This window comes from Melanerpes formicivorus, unplaced genomic scaffold, assembly GCF_026170545.1.
Source record: "Melanerpes formicivorus ecotype bairdi unplaced genomic scaffold, bMelFor1.0.p_v2 SCAF_2, whole genome shotgun sequence".
NCBI classification, from domain to species: domain Eukaryota; kingdom Metazoa; phylum Chordata; class Aves; order Piciformes; family Picidae; genus Melanerpes; species Melanerpes formicivorus.
The window spans coordinates 40,159,627-40,183,422 of record NW_027142354.1 but is presented as its reverse complement, the minus strand read 5'-3'; the positions used below and the strand labels follow the sequence as shown (position 1 = coordinate 40,183,422).

The 23,796-nt window shown below is 43.0% G+C and overlaps 1 protein-coding gene across 1 annotated transcript in view; it reads left to right on the top strand.

Annotated features, from left to right (window-relative positions):
• Nucleotides 1-5,560, top strand: part of KCNK17 (potassium two pore domain channel subfamily K member 17) — a 30,047-nt gene extending 24,487 nt beyond the window's left edge. The window contains exon 5 of the mRNA XM_068147766.1: nt 2,506-5,560. Coding sequence (XP_068003867.1) covers nt 2,506-2,801 — 296 coding nt within the window. The 3' untranslated portion in view covers nt 2,802-5,560. The remainder of the gene's footprint in view (nt 1-2,505) is intronic.
• Nucleotides 5,561-23,796: the final 18,236 nt, after the last annotated feature.

Sequence of the window (23,796 nt, the reverse complement as noted above, 5' to 3'; positions counted from 1 at the left end):
AAGGAAGAATTGTTGAAGGCTCAGGGACAGGCTGTGCCAATGTGCTGGAAGATGAGCCGCCGGGGCAGATGGCCAGCCTGGATGGGTAATGAACTTTTAATAGAACTAAGGGGAAAAAAGGAGGGTGTATCATCTTTGGAAGAAAGGTGAGGCAACCCATGGAATGTTTAAGGAAGAAAATTAGGGAGGCAAAAGCACACTTGGAGCTTAAACTGGCCTGTACTGTGAAGGACAACAAAAAGTCCTTCTATAAATACACTAATAGCAAGAGGAAGGGCAAGGACAACCTCCACTCCTTAGTGGACTTGGAGGGAAATGTTGTATCAAAGGATGAGGAAAAGGCAGAGATACTTAGCACCTTCTTTGCCTCAATTTTTACTAGCAGGACAGAATGTCTTCCAGACAGCTGGCCTGCAGAGCTGGCAGAAGGAGCCAGGGAGCTGCATAGTTTCCCTGGGTTCCATGAGCAGGTGGTGGGAGCTCTCCTCAGCAGCTTGGTTCCCCACAAGTCCATGGGACCAGATGGGATCCATCCTAGGGTGCTGAGAGAGCTGGCAGATGAGCTGGCTAAACCACTTTCCATCATTTTCCATCAGTCCTGGCTCACTGGAGAGGTCCCAGAAGACTGGAAGCTGGCCAATGTGGTGCCCATCCACAAGAAGGGCCAGTTGGATGAACCAGGGAATTATAGGCCTGTCAGCCTGACCTCAGTGCCAGGCAAGATTATGGAATAGGTCATCCTGAGTACAATCACACAGCACTTAGAGGATGGCCAAGGGATCAGGCCCAGCCAGCATGGATTTAGGAAGGGCAGGTCCTGCCTGACCAACCTGATCTCCTTCTATGATCAGGTGACCCACCTGGTGGATGTGGGGAGGCCTGTGGATGTAGTCTACCTGGACCTCAGCAAGGCTTTTGACACTGTCCCCCACAGCAAACTCCTGGCCAAGCTGTCAGCCCATGGCTTGGATGGGAACACACTGTGATGGGTTAGGAACTGGCTGGAGGGCTGAGCCCAGAGCCTGGTGGTGAATGGTGCCACATCCAGCTGGTGGCCAGTGACTGGTGCTGTGCCCCCAGGATCAGTGCTGGGCCCCATGCCCTTTAACATCTTTATTGATGATCTGGATGAGGGCATTGAGTCCATCATTAGTAAATTTGCTGATGACACCAAGCTGGGGGCAGGAGTGCATCTGTTGGACGGTAGAGAGGCTTTGCAGAGGGACCTTGACAGGCTGGACAGATGGGCAGAATCCAACGGCATGAGATCTAACACATCCAAGTGCCAGATTCTGCACATTGGCCACAACAACCCCATGCAGTGCTACAGGCTGGGGTCAGAGTGGATGGAGAGCGGCCAGGTAGAGAGGGATCTGGGGGTACTGGTTGATGGTAGGCTGAACATGAGCCTGCAGTGTGCCCAGGCAGCCAAGAGGGCCAATGGCAACCTGGCCTGCATCAAGAACACTGTGGCCAGCAGGAGCGGGGAGGTCATTTTGCCCCTGTACACTGCACTGGTTAGGCCACACCTTGAGTACTGTGTCCAGTTCTGGGCCCCTCAGTATAGGAAGGATGTTGACTTGCTGGAACGAGTCCAGAGAAGGGCAACAAAGTTGGTGAGGGGTTTGGAACACAAGCCCTATGAGGAGAGACTGAGGGAGCTGGGGTTGCTTAGCCTGGAGAGGAGGAGACTCAGAGTGACCTTATTGCTGCCTACAACTACCTGAAGGGAGGTTGTAGACAGGCAGATGTTGGTCTCTTCTCCCAGGCAGCCAGCACCAGAACAAGAGGACAGTCTCAGGCTGCACCAGGGGAGATTTAGGCTGGATGTTAGGAAGAAGTTTTACACAGAGAGAGTGATTGCCCATTGGAATGGGCTGCCAGGGGAGTTGTGGAGTCACCATCATTGGAGGTGTTTAGGAAGAGACTTGATGGGGTGCCATGGTTTGGTTGTTTAGGTGGGTTGGATTGGTTGATGTGTTGGACGCGATGATCTTGAAGGTCTCTTCCAATCTGGTTTATTATTCTATTCTATTATTCTATTCTATAATTTCAAGCTGTTTTCCAAATCTTCACCCTTCTTACATGTTTGAGGACTACTCAGGCCTGTTCTCACCCAGCTCCTAGAGGCTCACTTACATCTGGTTTAACAAGATACACCAGTAGCTGAGACCCCCTTACCTCTCTGCCTGCAGGGGACTGCTGTTACATACAATAATGTCATGCTGAATTCTAAGTAGAGAAATGAAACTCTGCTCTTAAATGATATCACTTTGTCACAGATGCAATTTGGCATATATTTTTTTTGTCATATGGATGATCTTTACCATTCCTAGGGAACATACTTGCTTACAGTATCTGCTCACATGCCATGTAGATGTCATACTCATGCTTTATGTAGAAATCACTAATATTAGGTCATATATTCGCTTTGTTTTACATTTAATGTTTCCTTTGACGCATTCGTAATTCAACCTGGAAATGTTTTGGGCAATTGTCTTCTAGGGATGAACCCAGACCGCACCTATCCAGGTTGGTACAAGAATGTAATCTCTCTGTGGATCCTCTTTGGGATGGCCTGGCTAGCACTGGTTATCAAATTTTGCATCAGCTTTCTAGAGAGCTCCAGTGACTTCTGTCAATGCAACAAGAAGAGCACAGAGATGGCAGATGACTTCATGGATGGCAACAAAAATAATATGACAGGACTTCACAACGTGGAGATGGGCAATGACAAAGACACAAAGCCAAAAGGACCAGATGAATCTCATACCAACACTGGTCCTACAGAAGGACTGTAGGGAAGAAAAATATCCTTGGTGCTCTTAGGCTTTAGTGCACCAGAGACACACCACTGATATGCAGGAATAGAGCTGCTCTGATATTCACGTGATGTGGAAAGCTTGCATACTCAGCTGAAATTCTTCTGTTCTGAACTGAGCAATGACAACAAAACGTTTCATTTGCAGCACCACCAAGAACTGTCAGACGGTCTCTTAGCCAAAGTAGATAGACAGAGATATTACTTACCCTGCCACCTCAGTATGTGAAGTAAACTTTGATATCCATACACACTAGCTGTTGTCCTTTTCTTGCATGTAAAGTTCTTGTAGCCTTTAATTCTCTGTATAGTGCTTTGCAAATACCACAAGTAGAAAAGCAAGTGCCATTTAGTTGGGGAAACAAATTGCAGGTTGCTAAAAGGCTTAATAAGAAGCACTATTTAAAGCCACCTGGCAGTCAGATTGCCACCTCTAACAAGGACAAGTGCAGAGGCAATGTGCTTTTGCTCTCTGGGGTGGCCACAAGGTAGAGGCACCTAATGCAAACAGGTCACTCGATTAAAAAGAAACTAAGTAGTTCAAGCTGTTTCTTACTCTCTTCTGTAGGTACTTTTTTTTTTTTTTTTTTTTTTTGCTAAAGTTTTAAGTAGAATGAATGTCTTCAGTTAAATTTGACAGTTCACTTAGATAGATTTTTATTTTGCTACATCTTGGAAGCTAGAAAAGTTGGACCAGAGGCCGTTTCAAGTGACACTGGATCCCAAGTGCCACATTATCCCAAGCCAACGTTAACAAGAGCTACTTCAATCTAGACACAGAATTAACTGTGTGATCAAGAAACGATATTTTGATGGACTTCTCATGTCATTTAAGCACAACTGTCTTATTGGGGGGGTTTGGTCTGTGGAATGACAGACCTGCTTTTGCGTCAATCATGAAACACAACTGTTGTGATTTTTCAAAAACCAATTACATTCTCAGAAATCTTTTGATAAATTATGCCATGTGTAAAGGTTAACCAGTCTAACTCCTGCTGCCATTTATAAACCCATATCTGAGCTAATTTTCATATTCCTGTTGTGCTACTTGCATCCTAAAGTATTAAGCTTGAAAACATGACTGTAGCAGTAAACCAGAACAAAGCATTGGGGTGAGCCTTCAGCTTCTGCACTGGACCAAGATTCTACATGGATGGTGGAGAGTATGAGACTCAAATCAGAAATAGTCATAGCTGGGTTCACAGACATGCAGTGAATTAAAAGTTTGCAGACTTCAGGTATAAAAGTTCTGGAACATGTAATGCAAAAGTATTTCCAGAGGAGGCTGCTCTGAGTGTTGATGTGTGGTGGAACTGACTGCAAGAGAAAATGAAGGAAAGAAATCTGCTGGATGAAATTTAGCCTGTCAACCTTCTGCCAGCATTTTTGTCGTCAACCTGTTGCTGACTTCGTAGTAATAAACGTTCTCTCAAATATCATTTAAATGGGCAGGAGAGATGGGAAGGGAGGTAGTGGAAATCTCAGATCATGGGTGGGAAACTGATGCAAAATAATGGTTTTTAAATCTTTTTTTAACATTGATAATTTCTTTAATAGCCCTTAGCAGAACCTCTCCTGCTTCTTTTATGTTCTGTCTTGTTTATTTTCACCAATGGATACACAGTGGGGGTTTTGCTAATGTTTATAATGGCTGGCCTATAATACAGCCAAAGTGTATTTCTTTAAAGCTAAGTGTATTTTGATTCTACAGCATAAAATGTGGTACCCTCTTATGCATATCTTTTTGCACTTTCTTTCAGGTGCAAAACTTAGAAAATAGAACTGCATCTTAAAATCTGAATGCTCAGAGGGTAGCAGGAATGACTATGTTAAATCTATTTCAACTTTAATTTGAAATGGGACAGGCTGTGGGGACTTCTGCCAGCTTTGCTCTTTGACACTGCTTAGTGTGAGAAGAGTTTCTTATCTTCAGTTTGTCTGTTGTATTAATGATATCTAATTTATGTTCCCATGTATTTGTTCTCAAAAGTGCCTTAGAGGTTTGGGCACCCTGATCCCACTTAAGTGCATACAGAGTTGCATGCCTTAGGACAGCTACTACACACTTCTGGGACCTAAAAGGAAGAGGAACTCTAGGTGTAGTGCTTTTAAAAAGGAAAAAACAACAATTCTTTATAGACCTTAGTGCTTCCACAGAATGTCAGGGTTCAACCACAAACCTACGTATGTGGCTGGGTCTCAAGGTGACTCAGTGTCTGCCTCAGCAATCCTTGTTGATTCACTTCCTTCTGCAGTTGTGCTGTTTTACTACCCAGCAGCTCACCACCAGCATACTTTATGGGAGGTATATCTGAACTGCTTGCAAGCTCCAGAGCTGCAAGTTGTTTGCTTGTGCCCTGGATTATCTAAAAAAAAAGAGATGGAATAATTGTGTCAAAGACTGTCTCTGGTGCCAAATTAGCATGTTATCACTTATGATTATAATTTTATTGGCAGCTCCTCAGCTGGCTTTTCAATATTGACAATAGCTGTTATTGTATTGGAGTATCCCCAAACTGCTGTGCCTCTAGCTTGCCTGTTCTTTATACAGCTGTGTTGTGGTTAAGTGCTGTGGATGAATTTGTTCCCAGAGGGAGAAGAAGAAAGTGAAATTTTGTAACATCACAAAAAAACATCACCACTGATGTGTCTTCTCTACCAAAATATGAAAGGTTATCTGCTCAAGGGTAAAATAAAGAAAACAAAAGCATGGTTCTGATATCACTTGTGTCACAGCTGACTTGCAGTCCTCTGTAATCTGCATTGGAAAATTACAGATGCTCCTTGAATTTGTTTTTTATTTTCTTTTATTTTTTTTAATGTTTCTTCCTGTTCAGATAACTGCAGTTTCCATTAGTGATTTTGCATTACACTTTCACTGCTCTTATTCTTCACAAGTTAATCCTTCTCTGTTAACCTGTTTTCTTCCTTGGGAGCAGCAGGGACTGGGAGCAGGTTTGGTTAGTAATGGTAATTGTAAATATTTACGTAACAGCAGTGTCCAGAGGCTTTTTCACAATCACGTAGACCATAATCTGCTCTGACCTTTATACAGTTTCCCAGGAAATCAATCCTTTAAAGCTAGAAATTAGGCCTCTCTCTAGCTCCCCTACTCAAAGGATAAGTCCAAGCTTCAGTGTTTTTCATGCTGCTGCTTTTAGCTAGTCCAAAAGAGACATTTACCCCTTGGGGAGACATACATCCAGTGAACGTAGTAAGATGCTACAGCAATGTAGTACATACTTCTCAGAACTGCACAAATTTTAGTAGTCTAGTTGTCTAGTCTCCAGACTAGAACAAAGCAGCCCTTTTTCCCTGATGGCCCCCAAGTCAAAAAATATTCCACGATGTCATTTTTCTCAGTGGTTTGCTGGTAAGACCTTACAACTGCTATCTTATTGTACAGCTGCTATCTCAACTCATTTTAAAGCTAGGACTGTTTAGCCTAGGGAAGATAAGGTTCAGGGTGATTTCATCAATGTATGTAAATACCTGCAGGGAAAAATATAAAAGGGCTGAAGCCAGGTTTTCGTCAGTGGAGTCCTGTGACAGAGCAAGAAGAGTCCTGTCCTGGGTGCAAAATGAAACACAGGAAATTTCTCCTAACCACCAGGGAGCACTTTCTCACTGTGATGATGACCAAGCCCTGGCCCAGGCTGCCCAGAGAGGTGGTGGAGTCTTCATCCTTGAAGATGTTCAAAAGCTGTCTCAGCACAGTCCTGGGTAACCATCTCTAGGTGGCTCTGCTCCAGCAGGAGTGCTTGACTAGGTGACCTGCAAAGGTTCCTTCCAAAATCAACCATTTTGTGATTCTGTGTTTCAAGGTCAAGCTGTCTGTATGAGGAAACCTACAGTTGAATCCGTGTCTAGACTGCCATACTGCACAGTTCTAGACAAAGATTCCAAGAGTTCTCTGAAAGATGAGTGAGTACAATGGGATAATATCTAGATTATCTGATTTTCCTGTTCCCACTCTCTTCTCTTAATGATGTTCATTTTGGGATTCCAAGTCTGGAAAGGGTTGGGATCTCTCCAGTACCTGCACCTATTCTGATCTGCTGGTCTTCTCCATGAGGGGAGCAAAGGTGTCCAAAGCCTCTGGTGGATTGCTTTTGTGTTGGTTGTAGTTCACTGGGAAGCCAAAGCTTTTGTTGTCCGCTACAGTCATGCTCCAAACTCATTTGGCTTTTGGAGAATTTGAAGGAACTGACAATACTGAGGAAAAACCTGAAGGAATGTAGTGATGGCTTCCCACAAGTTTATCTTTCTTTTGAGGCAGTGTTAGCTACAGTAATCAAGGAAGTACTGTTTAGCAAAGAGTGATGCAGGGAACTGAGCAGGGAATAGTCTCTCTTGAGACCTGACAGCTCTGGATGTTATTGCTATTTGTTCCATTATACTCCTTTTGAACTCAGAACAGAATGTTTCAGCTGAGCAATGAGCTGAAGGCATAAGAATTGAACATGAGGATGTCTTTGATGTGACATATAATGATGACAACTAGTAGCCATATAAGTGTACTGGTTAGTGTTCTTGTTACAACACTGGACTAAAACTTTGAAAGTTGGGGACCCATCATAGAATGTCTGCATGATTTCACAAATACAGCTATTTGCCACTCTTTCTGCATCAGCCCTGTATAACCTCTAATTCTCAGAGTAACACTGCAGTATTCCCTGCCTGTAATGGAGTAGCTAACAATGGGATTCACTAATTCCAGAAAATAATGAGCGGTCATAACCAAGCCAGTTTAAATAAAAGAGTGAAACAGGTGGACAGGACTCCATTATTAAGAATAGTGAAGTGCTTTTGTTTGGATTATGTCCAGATATTAGATGTAAAGCTGGTGCTTTGTTTTGAAAAAAGAAAACTTCTTGAGCTCCTATTTGTGAAGGAGGGACTAATTTTCAAGTCTCCACTCTGACTCAGGTAGGGCAGGCCATATGAATGCCATCTACCTAAAGTTCATGGGCAGGCTATCTCAGCCACTCTCTAAACTATTTCACTGCTCATAAATTATTAACTTGGCTGTGAGATAGGGAACCATTTCCTACCCTCTCTCTCTTGCTTGATGAATCACTACATGTGTAAATCTTTATGTGGATTTAGCCCTTAGGGAATGACTACAGTAGGAAGAGAAAGAATATTCCAATGCTTGAATAGCAGTAGCCAATGATGCGAAGAATTGCCGTTACATACCAAGTTAGCTCTCATGGGTCTAGATGCTTGTTGGTTCTCAAGCACTGTAACATCTTGGTGTTAGATGGACTTGTTTCATAGTGGTAAGCATGTTCCTCATGTAATGTATGAGAATGCTTAAATACATAACTAGGAGATCTCCCTTGTTTTTCAGCAAGGAATTATTCACACAAAATGTGAAAAACCAAGCAGAAATGAAAAGAGCAAAGGATAGAAATGTCTGACTGACTCAGAGAGGCAACTGTTTCCACACAGCACTTGGCCACAGTTCCTTTGGCAGAGACAGGCACCTACATGTGACTTCTCTATTTATGGGAACCCAAAAGAGGCATCACAAAACAACCAGCAACTAATTGATTAGGGAAGTCATTTAGGCTGAAGCCATACAGATTCATATTTCTGTGTGATTAAAATCAAGGGATTTAATTCTATATCACAGCAAAGACCCCAGGCTAAACAGAAGTTAGTGTTCTTAGCCTTCTAAGCTAACTACTTGTTGAGGAACAGAAAGGAGACACAGGTTGACTCTATAGCTCATTTGTGAGTGGAATGAGAAAATGTTCAGGATCCATCCCCATGGACACTAAATCGTTACACCAACTGGGGCAAGTTGGCCTGCAGAGACTGAAAAAGGCTCAACTCAAGGTACTTAGCAGCTCCAGTTCAGGAGGAGCAGAGGCTTCAAATCCTGGCCCCAAATGCCAGGTGAGAACCTGCACAGTAGCTTGCAATTTTGAGAAGGTCCTTAGCTCACAGAGGGGCTGAGGCACTTACAAGGCAAATACCACTGGAGAGCCCAGAGGATGCCAGCTATGATGCAGTACTGTGGAGTGTGGCTAAGCTCTGCTGAGTTCAGTTAAGTTACATTAAACCTGAATTATCTGTTTTAAAGGATGTAGCTGTACATACAGATGGAAGAACTGTGCAATGCCAGTACACAAATAAAAGACATGCAGAAAGTCAAACTGTGGGTGGGAGAGGAAGTTTCTTGCCTATAATCTTCCCCACCATTTGCTTTGCAATAAAAGGCAGCTGTCAGAGACTGCCAGTAGGAGCTGTGTCTCCCAGCCTAGCCCTCCCTTATCATATTTCTGAGCAAAGCTAGCTGATTAAGCATGATCTGGTGTAACCGACTTTGCATCTGTTTTGCAACCTGTAGAACAATCAGTTGATTCACTCTAACATACGTAGGTACAAACTTTCAAGTTTGCAGCCCTAGACACCTTCACTCAGATGGGCATGAGAGGATTACCCCAGGTCTTTTGTTTAGATGTCTGTTAATTCACTGTACAGTTGAGGGAGTTGTTCTGGGTCAGGATACTTCTAACTTGAGAAATAAGGAATGCTGAAACTGTATGCACACAGATACACAGCAGTACACCATACAGCAGGAACTGAATTTGGGATGCAGTAGGTTATATGTATATTGGAAATGGTCATGTAGAGTAGGGGTGAAGCATGTTGTAGGAGCATGTGTTCCTGGAGTAATTCAAACCTTATCTGCACCAGGAAGTATTTGCCAGTTAACTTCAATTGGTATTACTCTACCAGGAAACCCTCCTAACAAGTGTAAAGCTCATGTTACTTTCCCCAAGAAAATAAAGGTTCATCTTATTGCAATAGCTGTTGTATTCTGGACCAACAGTTAGGCTGACAAATCTTGGAAGGAGGAATAAGACCTCTCTTTAGCCTTTCAACTTTCTGTAACTCAACATTTTCAATAATCAGATGGAATTAATATTCCTTATTCCTTATTCAGAAACGCTGAGAGAAGTCACTGCTTAAGATTTGTACAATGCTTTTAGAAGTGAGATCCCTGATGCCTTCTGCTAATGTGATGGAGTACTGTTAGCATGCTGTGAGCACTCAAACGATCCCTTTGACAAACCATTGTCTCTAGCTGCATCCACACATCTCTTGAGGAAAAGGAGATGTGGTCTGCATGGCTGCCAGTTTCTCAGAGGTAATCTACTTCCCATCTATTGCATTTCTGCAGGGGCAAAAAAAGTCTGAGCACACCTGAAGCTTCATCAGGCATGTCATGCTGTTTTTTAGCTAGTGTGTGTGGCTGTAGGCACGCAGTCCTGGGCTACAAGTGAAAGGTAGCTTTGGTGTACAAGAATCCTGGAGAATTGCTGTCACTGCACAGATAACCACAGGGCAGCTCTAGCCTTCCCTTTTCTCATTCACCTCTAAAATGTGATTCTTGTTTCTGCTTCTGCTGCTCATTAAACTGCTTAGTTGGACTGAAAAGGACACTGTAATATTGCAGATTGGTTTGTTAAACATTAGTCAAATAATTAATTTAATGGAGTATTAGGCATCTATATATAAACTGATCAAAGGACTTCAAGGGTGTGATTTGTCTGGCCCAGTTTCACCTGAACAGTGTGTAGGTCTTTCAGTTGCTGGTATTGTGCACATTAAGTTGTCTGATGAATCACATCCTAGAGGTCTTTGCTTGTGCTGCATTTTAGGCCTCTGACTAGTCTGCTGTGTTGCTGCAAATAAAGCCATCACTTTTGCTTTTGTTTTAGGTCAGTTTCACACTTTGTTTTTCAGGTACTTGGCAGCTGTCTAATGTTTGGTTTGCAAACGCTCCTAGGGAAGGGCTCGATCCAAGCCAATTATTTCCTTTACAAAGAGATAAAAACTCAAACATCTTTCTTCACTCGCATTTTGCAAAACATTTTTATGTTTTTCTATCCCAAAACGTAGGCTCCAGGCTCACATTACTTATTCATATGCTCTTCATATGTTTCAAGATCTCTTCACATTTCACATAGGATTTTTGTGGGGTTCTGTGCTTGATTTTGGTGGAGGTGGAACTTTTTTTTAAAAGCCTTTAACAGTCCAGTTATTTTGGGATGTGGAGAAAGCATGGACATATCTACCCTGTTCAACACAGGCACATGGGCTAATACCGACCTATACTTACCTAAGCTGGTATGTCTGAAATAGTACATGGCAGCTGTCTGTGAAGACACTAGATTGGGTTTAAAAGCAGCAGGCTACCTGAAGACCCTCCCTCCCTGGTGCTTCCAGCTAAGGTGGAATGGAATGGAATGGAATAGCATAGCATTAACCAGGAGGAAAAGACCTTTGACATCATCAGGTCGAACCTATCACCCAACTTCATCTTATCAATTAAACCATGGCACCAAGCACCCCATCCAGTCTCCTCTTAAACACTTCCAGTGATGGTGATTCCACCACCTCCCTGGACAGCCCATTCCAATGGCAAATCACTCTTTCTGTGAAGAACTTCTTCCTAACATCCAGCTTAAATGCTCTCATGCTGCTTCTGCTAGCTGCAGTGCCCCATGAATGAGGTGTCTCTGTGCTCACACTTTGCTGTGTGATGTAGATGTGCTAGCAGCTGTCACCTGATACTACTGTCATCCCCACTTCATTGCCATGCAGTGGAGAATGCTGTTCTTAGGAGCATTAGTATGTACTTAGGAGTCTCCAAAGAGGAGTCATAGGGAGTGTTTAAAGCCAGCACTGTTTGTGAATTTCTTATGCAAGTCAGGTCTCACTTCAGACATTTTCCTATTGAGAAGTTCTCAGTTAAACTGTAGATCCGATGTGCAGGCTTCCCCTCCCTCATAAAAGTCTAGACCATGATTAATGAAGGAACACTAAATATATGCCAGATACTTGATGGGATAAATGAGCATATTGTGATTAAAGGCAGTGGATCATATCTATGAACAATGTAGATTTGTACAAACATAGCCAAGAGCATAGGCCCACAGTACATTTCCTGCTGGAACTGAAAGCTAATGCATAAATGTAAGAGATTTAGGTATCAGGTCAGTCAGGGTTCTGCAGTCTTTCTCACACTGAATACCAGATAGGAGGTCTGTACTCCTTCTATTTAAAGCCCAAGTCAACAATAATGGTGTCTTATAAGTTCCTGGTGCAGGAGAGACACCTGTGATTTCTACTCCTATTTTTAATTCTCTTTTGTGGGCACAGCAGCTGATACATCCCTTGAAGCAAAAGAGGGATCCCTGTGACACAAAGCAGGCACTGGATATGGACAAGACCACTCACCTGTTTGGTTGGTCTGTGCTGTTGTTGTTCAAGGAATGTTTTGTGTGATTTTCGTATTCTTCTTACCACAGTATATCCCAAATATAGTCATGCACATAGAGCCCAAGAGCCACTTTGAACCCATCAATGAGTCTGTGCCCTGAGGAGTTTCTCTTTATCAGTCAAATAGGTTTAATTTATGTATTCACAGAGAGAGTTGTTAGCCGTTGGAATGTGCTGCCCAGGGAGGTGGTGGAGTCACCATCCCTGGAGGTCTTCAAGAGGGGATTGGACGTGGCAGTTTGTCTTTTTTTTTCTCTTTTTCTTTTTTCTTTCTCTTTTTCTTTTTTTTTTTTTCTTTTTCTTTCTTTTTCTTTTTCTTTTTCTTTTTCTTTTTCTTTTTCTTTTTCTTTTTCTTTTTCTTTTTCTTTTTCTTTTTCTTTTTCTTTTTCTTTTTCTTTTTCTTTTTCTTTTTCTTTTTCTTTTTCTTTTTCTTTTTCTTTTTCTTTTTCTTTTTCTTTTTCTTTTCCTTTTCATTTTTCTTTTTATTTCTTTTTCTTTTCCTTTTGTTCTTTCTCTTTTCCTTTTTCTTTTCCTTTTTCTTTTCCTTTTCCTTTTTCTTTTCCTTTTTCTCTTTGTCTTTTTTTCAATAAATACATTAAATGGTATAACCTTTTTTATTTCTTCAGATAAAATGTTTTCAAAGATTTTCTTCTAGTATTTTTTTCCCCACAGTATTAGAGATTGCAGAAATCAACATCTTTTGGCTTTCATGATTGCTGCACATTAAACAGCAGTCTTCCGGTGTTAATGGAAAGTGCCAATGTAATTGGAAACAAGTTTTCCATCTCTTGGCTCTGTGAAATATGATTTTAAATACAAAAGAGAGTCACACCCAAAGGGATGATTCAGATTGATAAATTTAAATTAACATCACGTTTTGAGTGGATGCACTTGTGTCAGTTTCTAAGTGATTTCTGAGGTGGTTAGATTGGGAAGCAGAAAGATACATGAATAAGCAGGTTAGGGGGTGAGATACGAGCCTAGCACAGAAACCATGGCTACCTGAATGGAAGAGAGCACAAAAGGAAGGAGCTGCTGCCTACGGGGATGCTGGTTCAATCACTCTTTCTGGGAAGAACTTCTTCCTAACATCCAGGCCATTGGAATGGGCTGCCCAGGGAGGTGGTTGAGTCACCATCACTGGAGATGTTTAAGAAGAGACTGGATGGCTTGGTGCCATGGTTTAGTTGATTAGATGGTGTTAGATGATAGGTTGGACTCGATGATCTCAAAGATCTTTTCCAACCTGGTTAATTCTATTCTATTCTATTCTATTCTATTCTATTCTATTCTATTCTATTCTATTCTATTCTATTCTATTCTATTCTATTCTATTCTATTCTATTCTATTCTATTCTATTCTATTCTTTCCTGACACTATTAAGTAATTCAATACCAATAATTCAATATACAAAGGTGACCAAAGATGTGTTCTGTCAATGAAACAGACACCTGTTATTCACCACAGCAAATGAATTATTATTTTCAAGAGCCGTTTACCTCGTGGATTATAATATAACACTTATCTGAAGTGTGAACCAGAAACCTAAATGGTGAACGGATAGTTAAGGAAATTAAGGGTTGTTTCCTCGTTCCTCCCAGGTGGTTAGGAGAAAATTGATACTATACCTTCTGTTCAGCTTGCCCCCCTCCTTCTCCTGTTCCAAATCAGATTTGACCAATGCCATGAAAAATTACAACATTCAAGAAGGACTTTTTTCACAGAAAAGGGTGGAGAGCCAAAATACTTTAATTCAGAGGTAAGTGGCTCCTGAATGATGCCTTCTCAGGGCATGGCATGTTGCACATGGATTGGGCTGGTCAGTTCTTGAAAAAAGACACACATGTATCAAACTATCCATTAAGTACCTTGCATTTTGTGGGTATGGTTAAGAACAACATATACAGAGTCCTATTGCTAGCTGTGACTCTCTTGACATCAGTGAGATTAGACCTGAGGTTGTTATTTCTTGTCTTTTTCTAGGTCACAGAGCCTTTTATGACTGTGATAATTAAGTCTCAGATCTGTTCTCTGAATTGTTTTTCATTATAGTTACCAGCTGAATCCAAGACTTTTGTTAAACTCATTTTCAAGATGCTGAGAATTCGTTTTACTTCTTTCATGTCTCTGCTGCCAGTACACATATTTCTGGGATGCTGCCTGGCCATAAGTGGTCTCAAGGCCTCAAAGCCAATGCTGCACATAGCTGTAAGACTCAGAACTCCTGTCTCTGTGACAGTTCTTCCAGTCTTAAAAGGTTGCTTACTCAGCAATGTGATTTTTAAACACGTGACACAGATTTCTTTAAAGAGACATGTCATGAATAACTTTTTTTCTTAAGTTAGCCTACTCACATACCTTGAGAACCCTTTTCATTCTGCTTTGTAGATCAGATTCATTCCATTACCCAAACAAGTTCATCATGGGAAGAAAATCCCTTATTACCTTCAAAATAGACCTAATTAATGAGATTTTTAGTTATGGTTATGTCAGTGAAAACTAAATTAGGTCATAGATATTGTTATAAGCACCTGGCAGAGGGAGTCACATCTGAGTGACATACTAAGTGCCCTTAGTAATAAATGGAAGGAGAAAAAAGATATGGCAAAAGCATAACTCATTTCCTCCTCAACTTGCTGATGCAAAGAGAACAGATAAATCTCACTATAAAAGTATCCCTTTCCACTACCAATAAAGTGAGCTAAATCTGACTACCTCAGATAGACATTGATATTATAAACTTCTAAAGTGGATGAGATAAGCTCCCCCAGAGGATGAGATCCCACAGAAAAGGTCAGTACAAATGTGGAGGTCACCTTGTGAAACAAACTCTGTAATCAGAGCACACAGTCAGAAAAGAAATTCTGTTTGCGGGATGCTGGAGAAGCCGCCGCTTGCAAGACAGTCAGAACCTCTTGTGCCCACAGGAAGCTTACACTTAAAAAGCCAGTAACGAGATTTGCAAGATGCTTGCCAGAAAGCAAGGTATGGCATAGGCAAAAGGGGCCCTGGTTATCCACCAGGTTGATTAATTGAACAACAACACAGGTCAGCAGGATAAGGCCATAATCACCAGAGCAGTGGAGTACAGAGGGACAATCACTTCCATAATCACAGAATCAAGCAGGTTGGAAAAGACCTCAGAAATAATCAAGTCCAATCTATTACCTAACACCTCATGACTAGACCATGGCACCAAGTGCCACATCCAATACCCTCTTGAGCACCTCCAGGGACAGTGACTCCACCACCTCACTGAGCAGCACATTCCAATGGCAAATTACTCTTTCTGTGAAGAACTTTCTCCTCACCTCCAGCCTAAACTTCCCCAGGTGCAGCTTGAGACTGTGTCCTATTGTTCTGCTGCTGTTTGCCTGGGAGAAGAGACCAACCCCTATCTGTCTACAGCCTCCTTTCAAGTAGTTGTAGGCAGCAATAAGCCCTAAGCCTCCCATTGTCCAGACTAAACAACCCCAACTCTCTCAGCCTCTCCTCATAGGGCTTGTGCTCAAGACCTCTCACCAGCCTCGGTGCCCTTCTCTAATGCCCTTCTAATGCTGCTGGTCACACTGTTTCTGATACAAGCCAGGATGCTGTTGGCCTTCTTGGCCACCTGGGCACAATTCTCGCTCATGTTCTGACAGCTGTCAATCAACACGCCCAGGGTCTTTTATACCAGGAGCTTTCCAGACACTCTGCCCTATGCCTGCAGTATTGCATGGTGTTCCTGTGACCCAGGTGCAGGACATGGTACTTGGCCTTGTTGAACATCATACAATTGGCCTTGGCCCATCAATCCAATCTGTCCAGGTCCCCCTCTGTAGAGCTTCCCTGTCCTCAAGAAGATCAACACTCCCTCCCAGTTTGATATCACCTACAATCTTATGGAGAATGTGCTTAATTCCCTTGTCTAGATCATTGATAAAAATATAAAAGAGAACTGGCCCCAGTGCTGAGCTTTGGGGACTACCACTTGTGACTGGTTGCCAACTGGATTTAACTCCATTCACCACAACTCAAACACACACACAACCTTGCTATGGAAAATACCTGAAAGTTAAATTTTGTGAGTGGCTTTAAGAAAACCGTAAGAAAATGTAATGTCTTGTGTTTTTCAATCTGTTTCATAGAAGAACAGGTTACTACCCTCATATGTATACTTTATCCAGACAGTCATAGAATCATAGAATCAACAAGGTTGGAAAAGACCTCAAAGATCATCAAGTCCAACCTGTCACCCAACACCTCATGACTACTAGACCATGGCACCAACTGTCACGTCCAATCCCCTCTTGAAGACCTCCAGGGATGGTGACTCCACCACATCCGTGGGCAGCACATTGCAATAGCTAACAACTCTCTCTGTGAAGAACTTTCTCCTCACCTCAGGCCTAAAGCAGGTTGTGTATCTTGGCTGTTGGCCCATATTATAGAAAAAAAAATCAGGAAGATTTGGCAAGTATTAATGTAATATAAGGATATAATTTGACATGCAGAAGCCTAGCAAAAAAAAAAGTCCTTTAGTCAGAGGAGTAAGGCGTGTTTATGACACTGATACACCTAGCCTGTAAATGCCTCCATGTCAGTGGTGCTGTCAGGAAAGCCCTCTAAACACTTGCATGTGCAAGGATGTGATGTTCCTCACAGCAGCAACAGAGGACACAATCTCAGGCTGCACCAGGGGAGGTTTAGGCTGGATGTTAGGAATAAGTTCTTCATAGAGAAAGTGATTGCCCATTAGAATGGGCTGCCTGGGGAGGTGGTGGAGTTGCCATCACTGGGGGGTGTTTAGGAGCAGACTGGATGGGGTGCTTGGTGCCATGGTTTAGTTGATCAGATGGTGTTGGATGATGGGCTGGACTCGATGATCTTGAAGGTCTCTTCCAACCTGGTCTATTCTATTCTATGCTATACTATGCTATGCTATGCTATGCTATGCTATGCTATGCTATGCTATGCTATGCTATGCGATGCTATGCTGGTCTAGTCTAGTCTAGTCTAGTCTAGTCTAACATGTTGTGGGTTAGTCTTATTCCAAGGGCATTGGGACAACCTGAATGGTGTTTCAGTTTCCCTTTGATTGTTGAACTCCAAACTGCCATTTCCATGTCTTTATTGTCTCCGTATCCCAAGTTTTGATCTCTGTGATTTTGATGTCCCAGAAGGAACAGATGAATGTGAAATATTTACTCTAAAAGTAAGCTCCTGGACATCCTCCCTAGAGGTCAGAAAGGGCTAATTTTTAGGCACCGTAGCCAGACAGCAATTACTGTAACATTTCTTTTGAGGCTGGGTAAGTGTTAGCTCATGCTGAGCTCTTTCATACCACAACTACACTGCCATCATCTGCACTAATATTTACCTGCACCCATGCTAACAAGTTTGAAGTTAGTTCAAGCCCTGCTGCATTAGTCTCTGTGACTAGAGCTCAGGCATGTGCAGAGATTGTCCATAACTTTGCCAATATTGTAAACACAGCTATGGCCTAGCTAAACAGCAGCAGGTGAAATCACAGAGGCAAGCCATGGTCTACTGGTGAAGCACAGCTCTTCTAAAACTCATCACCACAAGAGACTTCTGCTGGCATGGCCATCTGGTTCAGGGACTGGTGGTCTCCCAGCCTTACCCCACTAGGCAGGGTTGTAGGGCTGAGCTCTGGCTGTGGTGTTTGAGTAACCTAACTAATCTTGTCCAATGTCTTCATTATCAGCATGAGCTGAGTTCTTATGATATTCCAGGGAAATCTAGCTACTTTAGAAGGCCTTCTATACACCCACATGAGGACAAGAGCAGTTAACAAGCCAGAAAAATCTAAGCCAGCAGTTTCCCAAAGACCAGACTTGTGGGCCTTGCCATGAAAGTAAGACCTGTTACAATATCCTCTGCACCTATTCTCATGGAGAGAGACAGGCAAAGTGATGAGCACACAATACAATGTGTGAACCAGCTGCACTGGGGTCCCAATCAACAGTTTTGGATGCTGTTCTGAGACACCAACATAATGCTTGGGATCCTGGAGTTCTGACACCTCACTCTGATTTTTAGCTCATTTCTGTAAGTCATAATTAGGAAGAAAAAAAATGGGGGGGAAAAACGCAACAGATCAAAACCCATGTGTATTCGTCAAGGACCATTACTTTAGTGACAGGCTGTTAACACTCTGAGACATATCCTGAGCAATACAGAGATTTGTCTGTTAACAAGAACTTAATGAAATGTTCATTATCACCATGTACCTACCAGGGGAGCTAACAATTTCACACTCCTTTTATTCTTAGCTACACATTATACCCTCCTAACAACGTTCTAAGAATAACTGCAGGAAGAACTGAATCACACATAATTTGAACAATTAGAAGTGACAAGCTGTTTTTCTCATCTAGTAAAATATGCCCATTTGGCATACTCTGCTGTCTAGCAGAGCTCTTTTATTCATACCACTCTAGTCTCTAAGGAAGACAAGCTATTATTATTAATATTCCATTCAAGAAATGGATCTCTGTGCTTTCAGCAGGATTAATACATTGAACACACCAGAGTTATTTTACAGAGCCCAAAATTATTGTTATGAAGCAGACTCAGGAAACTGAAGACATGAGGCCAAGTCAAGTGAATCCTTGTGAACAGCCTCCCCTTTTGGTCCACAGAGTTAGCCAGATGAAATGAATCAGCCCTCCTGCATGTAGCATGTCATATTTTAAACTTGCCCTTGTAATAACATTTGGTTCTTCATTTAATAAACCCTTAAGGAGTTTGAGAGTTTGCATTCACTGCATGTCAGAGGTGGTGTAGCCATTGTTTAGACAAAGCAGGGGCTCTGATTTGAGAATGTTGTGCAGTCATCTTTATAGCAGCTCTTTACAACAACCTGAAGAGAGGCTGTAGCCAGGAGGGGGGTGGTCTCTTCTCCAAGGCAAAGAGCACCAGGACAAGAGGACATATCACAGTATCGCAGTATCGCTAAGGTTGGAAGAGACCTCGAGGATCATCAAGTCCAACCTATCACCACAGACCTCATGACTAGACCATGACACCAAGTGCCACGTCCAATCCCCTCTTGAAGACCTCCAGGGATGGTGACTCCACCACCTCCCTGGGCAGCCCATTCCAATGACTAATGACTCTCTCAGTGAAGAACTTTCTCCTCACCTCGAGCCTAAACTTGCCCTGACGCAGCTTGAGAGTGTGACCTCTTGTTCTGGTGCTGGTTGCCTGGGAGAAGAGACCAACCCCTTCCTGGCTACAACCACCTTTCAGGTAGTTGTAGAGGGCAATGAGATCACTCCTGAGCCTCCTCTTCTCCAGGCTAAAAAATCCCAGTTCCCTCAGCGTCTCCTCATAGGGCTTGTGCTCAAGGCCTCTCACCAGCCTTGTTGCCCTTCTCTGGACACGTTCAAGTGTCTCAATGTCCTTCTTAAACTGAGGGGCCCAGAACTGGGCACAGTACTCAAGGTGTGGCCTAACCAGTGCTGTGTATAGGGGCAGAATGACTTCCCTGCTCCTGCTGGCCACACTATTCCTAATGCAGGCCAGGATGCCATTGGCCTTCTTGGCCACCTGGGCACACTGCTGGCTCATGTTTAAGCAGCTGTCAATCAGCACCCCCAGGTCCCTCTCTGTTTGGCTGCTCTCCAGCCACTCTGACCCCAGCCTGTAGCTCTGCATGGGGTTGCCATGGCCAAAGTGCAGCACCTGGCACTTGGACTTGAGCCATGGGAGGTTTAGGCTGGGTGTTCGGAAGAAGTTCTTCATAGAAAGATTAATTGGCCATTGGAATGGGCTGCCCAGGGAGGTGGTGGAGTCACCATCACTGGGGCTGTTCAAAAAGGGATTGAACTTGGTGCCATGGTTTAGTAGTTACGCGGTGTTGGGTGACAAGTTGGACTTGATGATCGTTGTGGTCTTTTCCAACATTATTGATTTTATGATTCTGTGATTCTATGTTTTTTTCTTTCCATCAATGAATAGTCAGGTCAGGGATTCTTGCTGAGCAACTAACTTGACCTACAGACAGACTGAGTTTTAGGACTCACCGAGTTTTCAAACGCTCAGATACCTAAGGATGTTTGAAGCCTAATTCCCATGACCTTCCTCCCTGTAAGCCTACCATAGAGCAAGCTTCTATATCAAGCTTCTACCGAGCTTCTATATCACTTTTAGAAATGAGTCACTTCTGTTTCGTTTTTTAATCAAACGACTGTCAGATGACATAAAGCTTTGGAAAATCCTAGAAAAGTGTGGCAGTTTTAGGATAGGATAGGATAGGATAGGATAGGATAGGATAGGATAGGATAGGATAGGATAGGATAGGATAGGATAGGATAGGATAGGATAGGATAGGATAGACCAGGTTGGAAGAGATCTTCAAGATCATTGCATCCAACCTATCATCCAACTCCACCTAATCAACTAAACCATGCAACCAAGCACCCTATCAAGTCTCCTCCTAAACACCTCCAATGATGGTGACTCCACCACCTCCCCAGGCAGCCCATTCCAATGCCTTTAAAATTAGCTGCAGATTTTGAGCAGAAAAGTGGAAAAATATAAATAATTCACTATGGGGTGTAGAAAGGAAAACAAAAGATTATTCTGAATTAATTTCATTGGACAGAATGTCTGGTAGAGGAGCAGCTGTTCTATAAACATCTTACACATTTTACTTCCATTCCCATTCCCTCTTTTCTTCTCTGGTCTGGCTGTTCTGCTGGGAAGATAAGAATTCTGGCTGACCTTGAGATAAGACTAACACTGCTTTCTTCCAATTTCTCTCTCTCTTGGTACAGTGGGGTCTGGGAGGCTGGGTGGGTGGGGGGAGGGGGGAGGCAGTGGAACAGCCTCCCTTGTCATTTTGACCAGGGGGAGTTCTGTGCTATTTTCTGATTGTAAATATCTCTATAATATTGTAAATCCTGTATATTTTGTGCATATTCATTGCATTCCATTGTAAAGTGTAGTTTTTGCTTGTCAATACAGCTTCCATTTGCTTCTAACTGAGCTGGTTGTGCTTAATGTGAATGGGAAACTTTAACCCACCACAAAAAGAAAACTCTACAGCTGAATACATTTACATTTTTAGCCTGTTAACCCATAAATGAATTCAAAACTATCATAACTGCCTATTTCCTTGGGTTGGTGACAAGCTTTGGCTAGGAAATAAAGAGGTCTGGAGCACAAGCACCACTAAAGAAGGTTAAGTAGAGATGAAGGAGGTGTGAAGATTCTAGTTTCTGATTATTTTGTGTCATGTAGGGAAAAGAGGAGGTAGTGAGCTGAAGTATTTCTTTTTGCTGGATCCTTATTTCTCATCTTTTCATACTGGTTAGCTTCTTGCCTCTCTGGTCTTCTTTGCTCTGTTCCTCCCACCTGCCACATACACAGTTTATCTCATCTCAACCCCTTGGACAGTAATGGAAGGTTAAGTATCCAGTGAGAGACAGTATGACTCCTTTCTTCTGTCTCTCTGGGCACTGATACAGTGCTCATAATTATCATGTCTCCTTCAAATAGCTTGCTAGGTATAATGGCAAATTCTTCTTTGCTTGATCCAAGTATTTTTTCATTTGTTTTCCAGAAGCAAAACAAACATGTTTTCATTCTGCATTCTGTTAGCAGAAAAGTAGATGTCTGGTTCATAAAAATGTGTTGTTTTCCTGTTACATTCTGTCCCTTGAGGCTAAGTAATCCCTTGAGAAAACTCTGACTCTGATGGAACTATAAGCTCAGAAGAAGTCAGTAAGTGTCCGCTTGCTGGTGTGCCAAACAAATCTGGGTAAAGCATATCAAAAAGATAAGACTAATTCATGGCTGTGGTCCCAAAGGGAGAAAGCATATTGCATTGCTGTTCTTCCTTGCATAAACTGTAGTGACTACAGAACAAAAGGATCTGGATGGTACCCAGTTTCTGCCTTTCTACAAAGCACTAGTCCTATTCATCTTAGTTCTTCACAGAGGAAATCTTTGTCTGGTACTCCAACAACTAATCCTGTTAGTACTTTGGTTCTGTAATGTAGTATGGCTGAAACTATGAAATGCTGATGTTCCTTCACTCGTACTGGGGGCAATGAGAACTGATAGTCCTGATTACATTGCAGGACCAGATTGCAGAGAATTAATTCTAATAGTTATATTTTATGCCATCAGCACTGCCTCTTTTATTTTCCTTGTTATTAGACATAAAATTCTAATGTTTTTAGCTAAGAAAATGTGTATATAAATGCAGGTGAATCTGAAGTGAGATATTTGATTCTGCATTTGGTTCGAGAAAGGTAGGAAGGGGGACTGCAGGCTTTGCATCTGAGAGGAACTGGCTGCAGGAACAAGAAAATGAAGGAAGGTATACTATGCAGTTGTGGACTGGCAGAGATTTGGAATGTGATGCTGTTCAAAGAATCACAGAATCATAGAATCAACAAGGTTAGAAAAGACCACAAAGATCATCAAGTCCAACCTGTCACCCAACACCTCATGACTACTAAACCGTGGATTCAAGTGCCATGTTCAATCCCCTCTTGAGCACCTCCAGGGATGGTGACTCCACCACCTCCCTGGGCAGCACATTCCAATGGCTAACAACTCTGTCTATGAAGAACTTTCTCCTCACCTCAAGCCTAAACTTCCCCTGGCACAGCTTGAAACTGTGTCCTCTTGTTCTGGTGCTGGTTGCCTGGGAGAAGAGACCAAGACCCTCCTGGCTACAACCTCCCTTCAGGTATTTGTAGAGAGCAATAAGGTCTCCCCTGAGCCTCCTCTTCTCCAGGCTAAACAATCCCAGCTCCCTTAGCCTCTCCTCACATGGCTTGTGCTCGAGGCCTCTCCCCAGCTTTGCTGCCCTTCTCTGGATATGTTCAAGAAGCTGTGAGATTCTCAGTCCAGTCACTGAATGAGCATAGGAAGCAAACCTATGTTGGGCAGGGACACCGTGTCTAGGTATACCTGCCTCCAGCTGGGGATATATGTTAATGGCACTGTTACAGGCACTGTTACAAGAAGGATCAAGACAGTTTGCCTCTGGACAATAGCAGCCTTTCTGCCTTCTTTTCACTTGGTGCAAGTCATAATTTACAACCATACCAGCAGTCACTGAAGCCCTCAAGCAATTGTATTACAACTCCACCTCACCAACCTGATCTCCTTCCATGATCAGGTGATTGCCTGGTGGATGTGGAGAAGGCTGTGGATGTAGTCTACCTGGACTTCAGCAAGGCCTTTGACACTGTCCCCCACAACAAACTCCTGGCTAATCTGTCAAGGAGCTTGACAGGCTGGACAGATAGGCAGAGTCCAAGGGCACATGTGCCAGGTTCTGCACATTGGCCACAGCAACGCCATGCAGTGCTACAGACTGGGGTCAGAGTGGCTGGAGAGCAGCCAGGCAGAGAGGGACCTGGGGGTACTGGTTGATGGCAGGTTGAACATGAGCCTGTAGTGTGCCCAGGCAGCCAAGAGGGCCAATGGAATCCTGGCTTGCATCAAGAACAGTGTGGCCAGCAGGAGCAGGGAGGTCATTCTGCCCCTGTACACTGCACTGGTTAGGCCACACCTTGAGTCCTGTCTCCAGTTCTGGGCCCCTCAGTTTAGGAAGGATGTGGACTTGCTGGAGCTTGTCCAGAGGAGGGCAACAAAGCTGGGGAGGGGTTTGGAGCACAAGCCCTATGAGGAGAGGTTGAGGGAG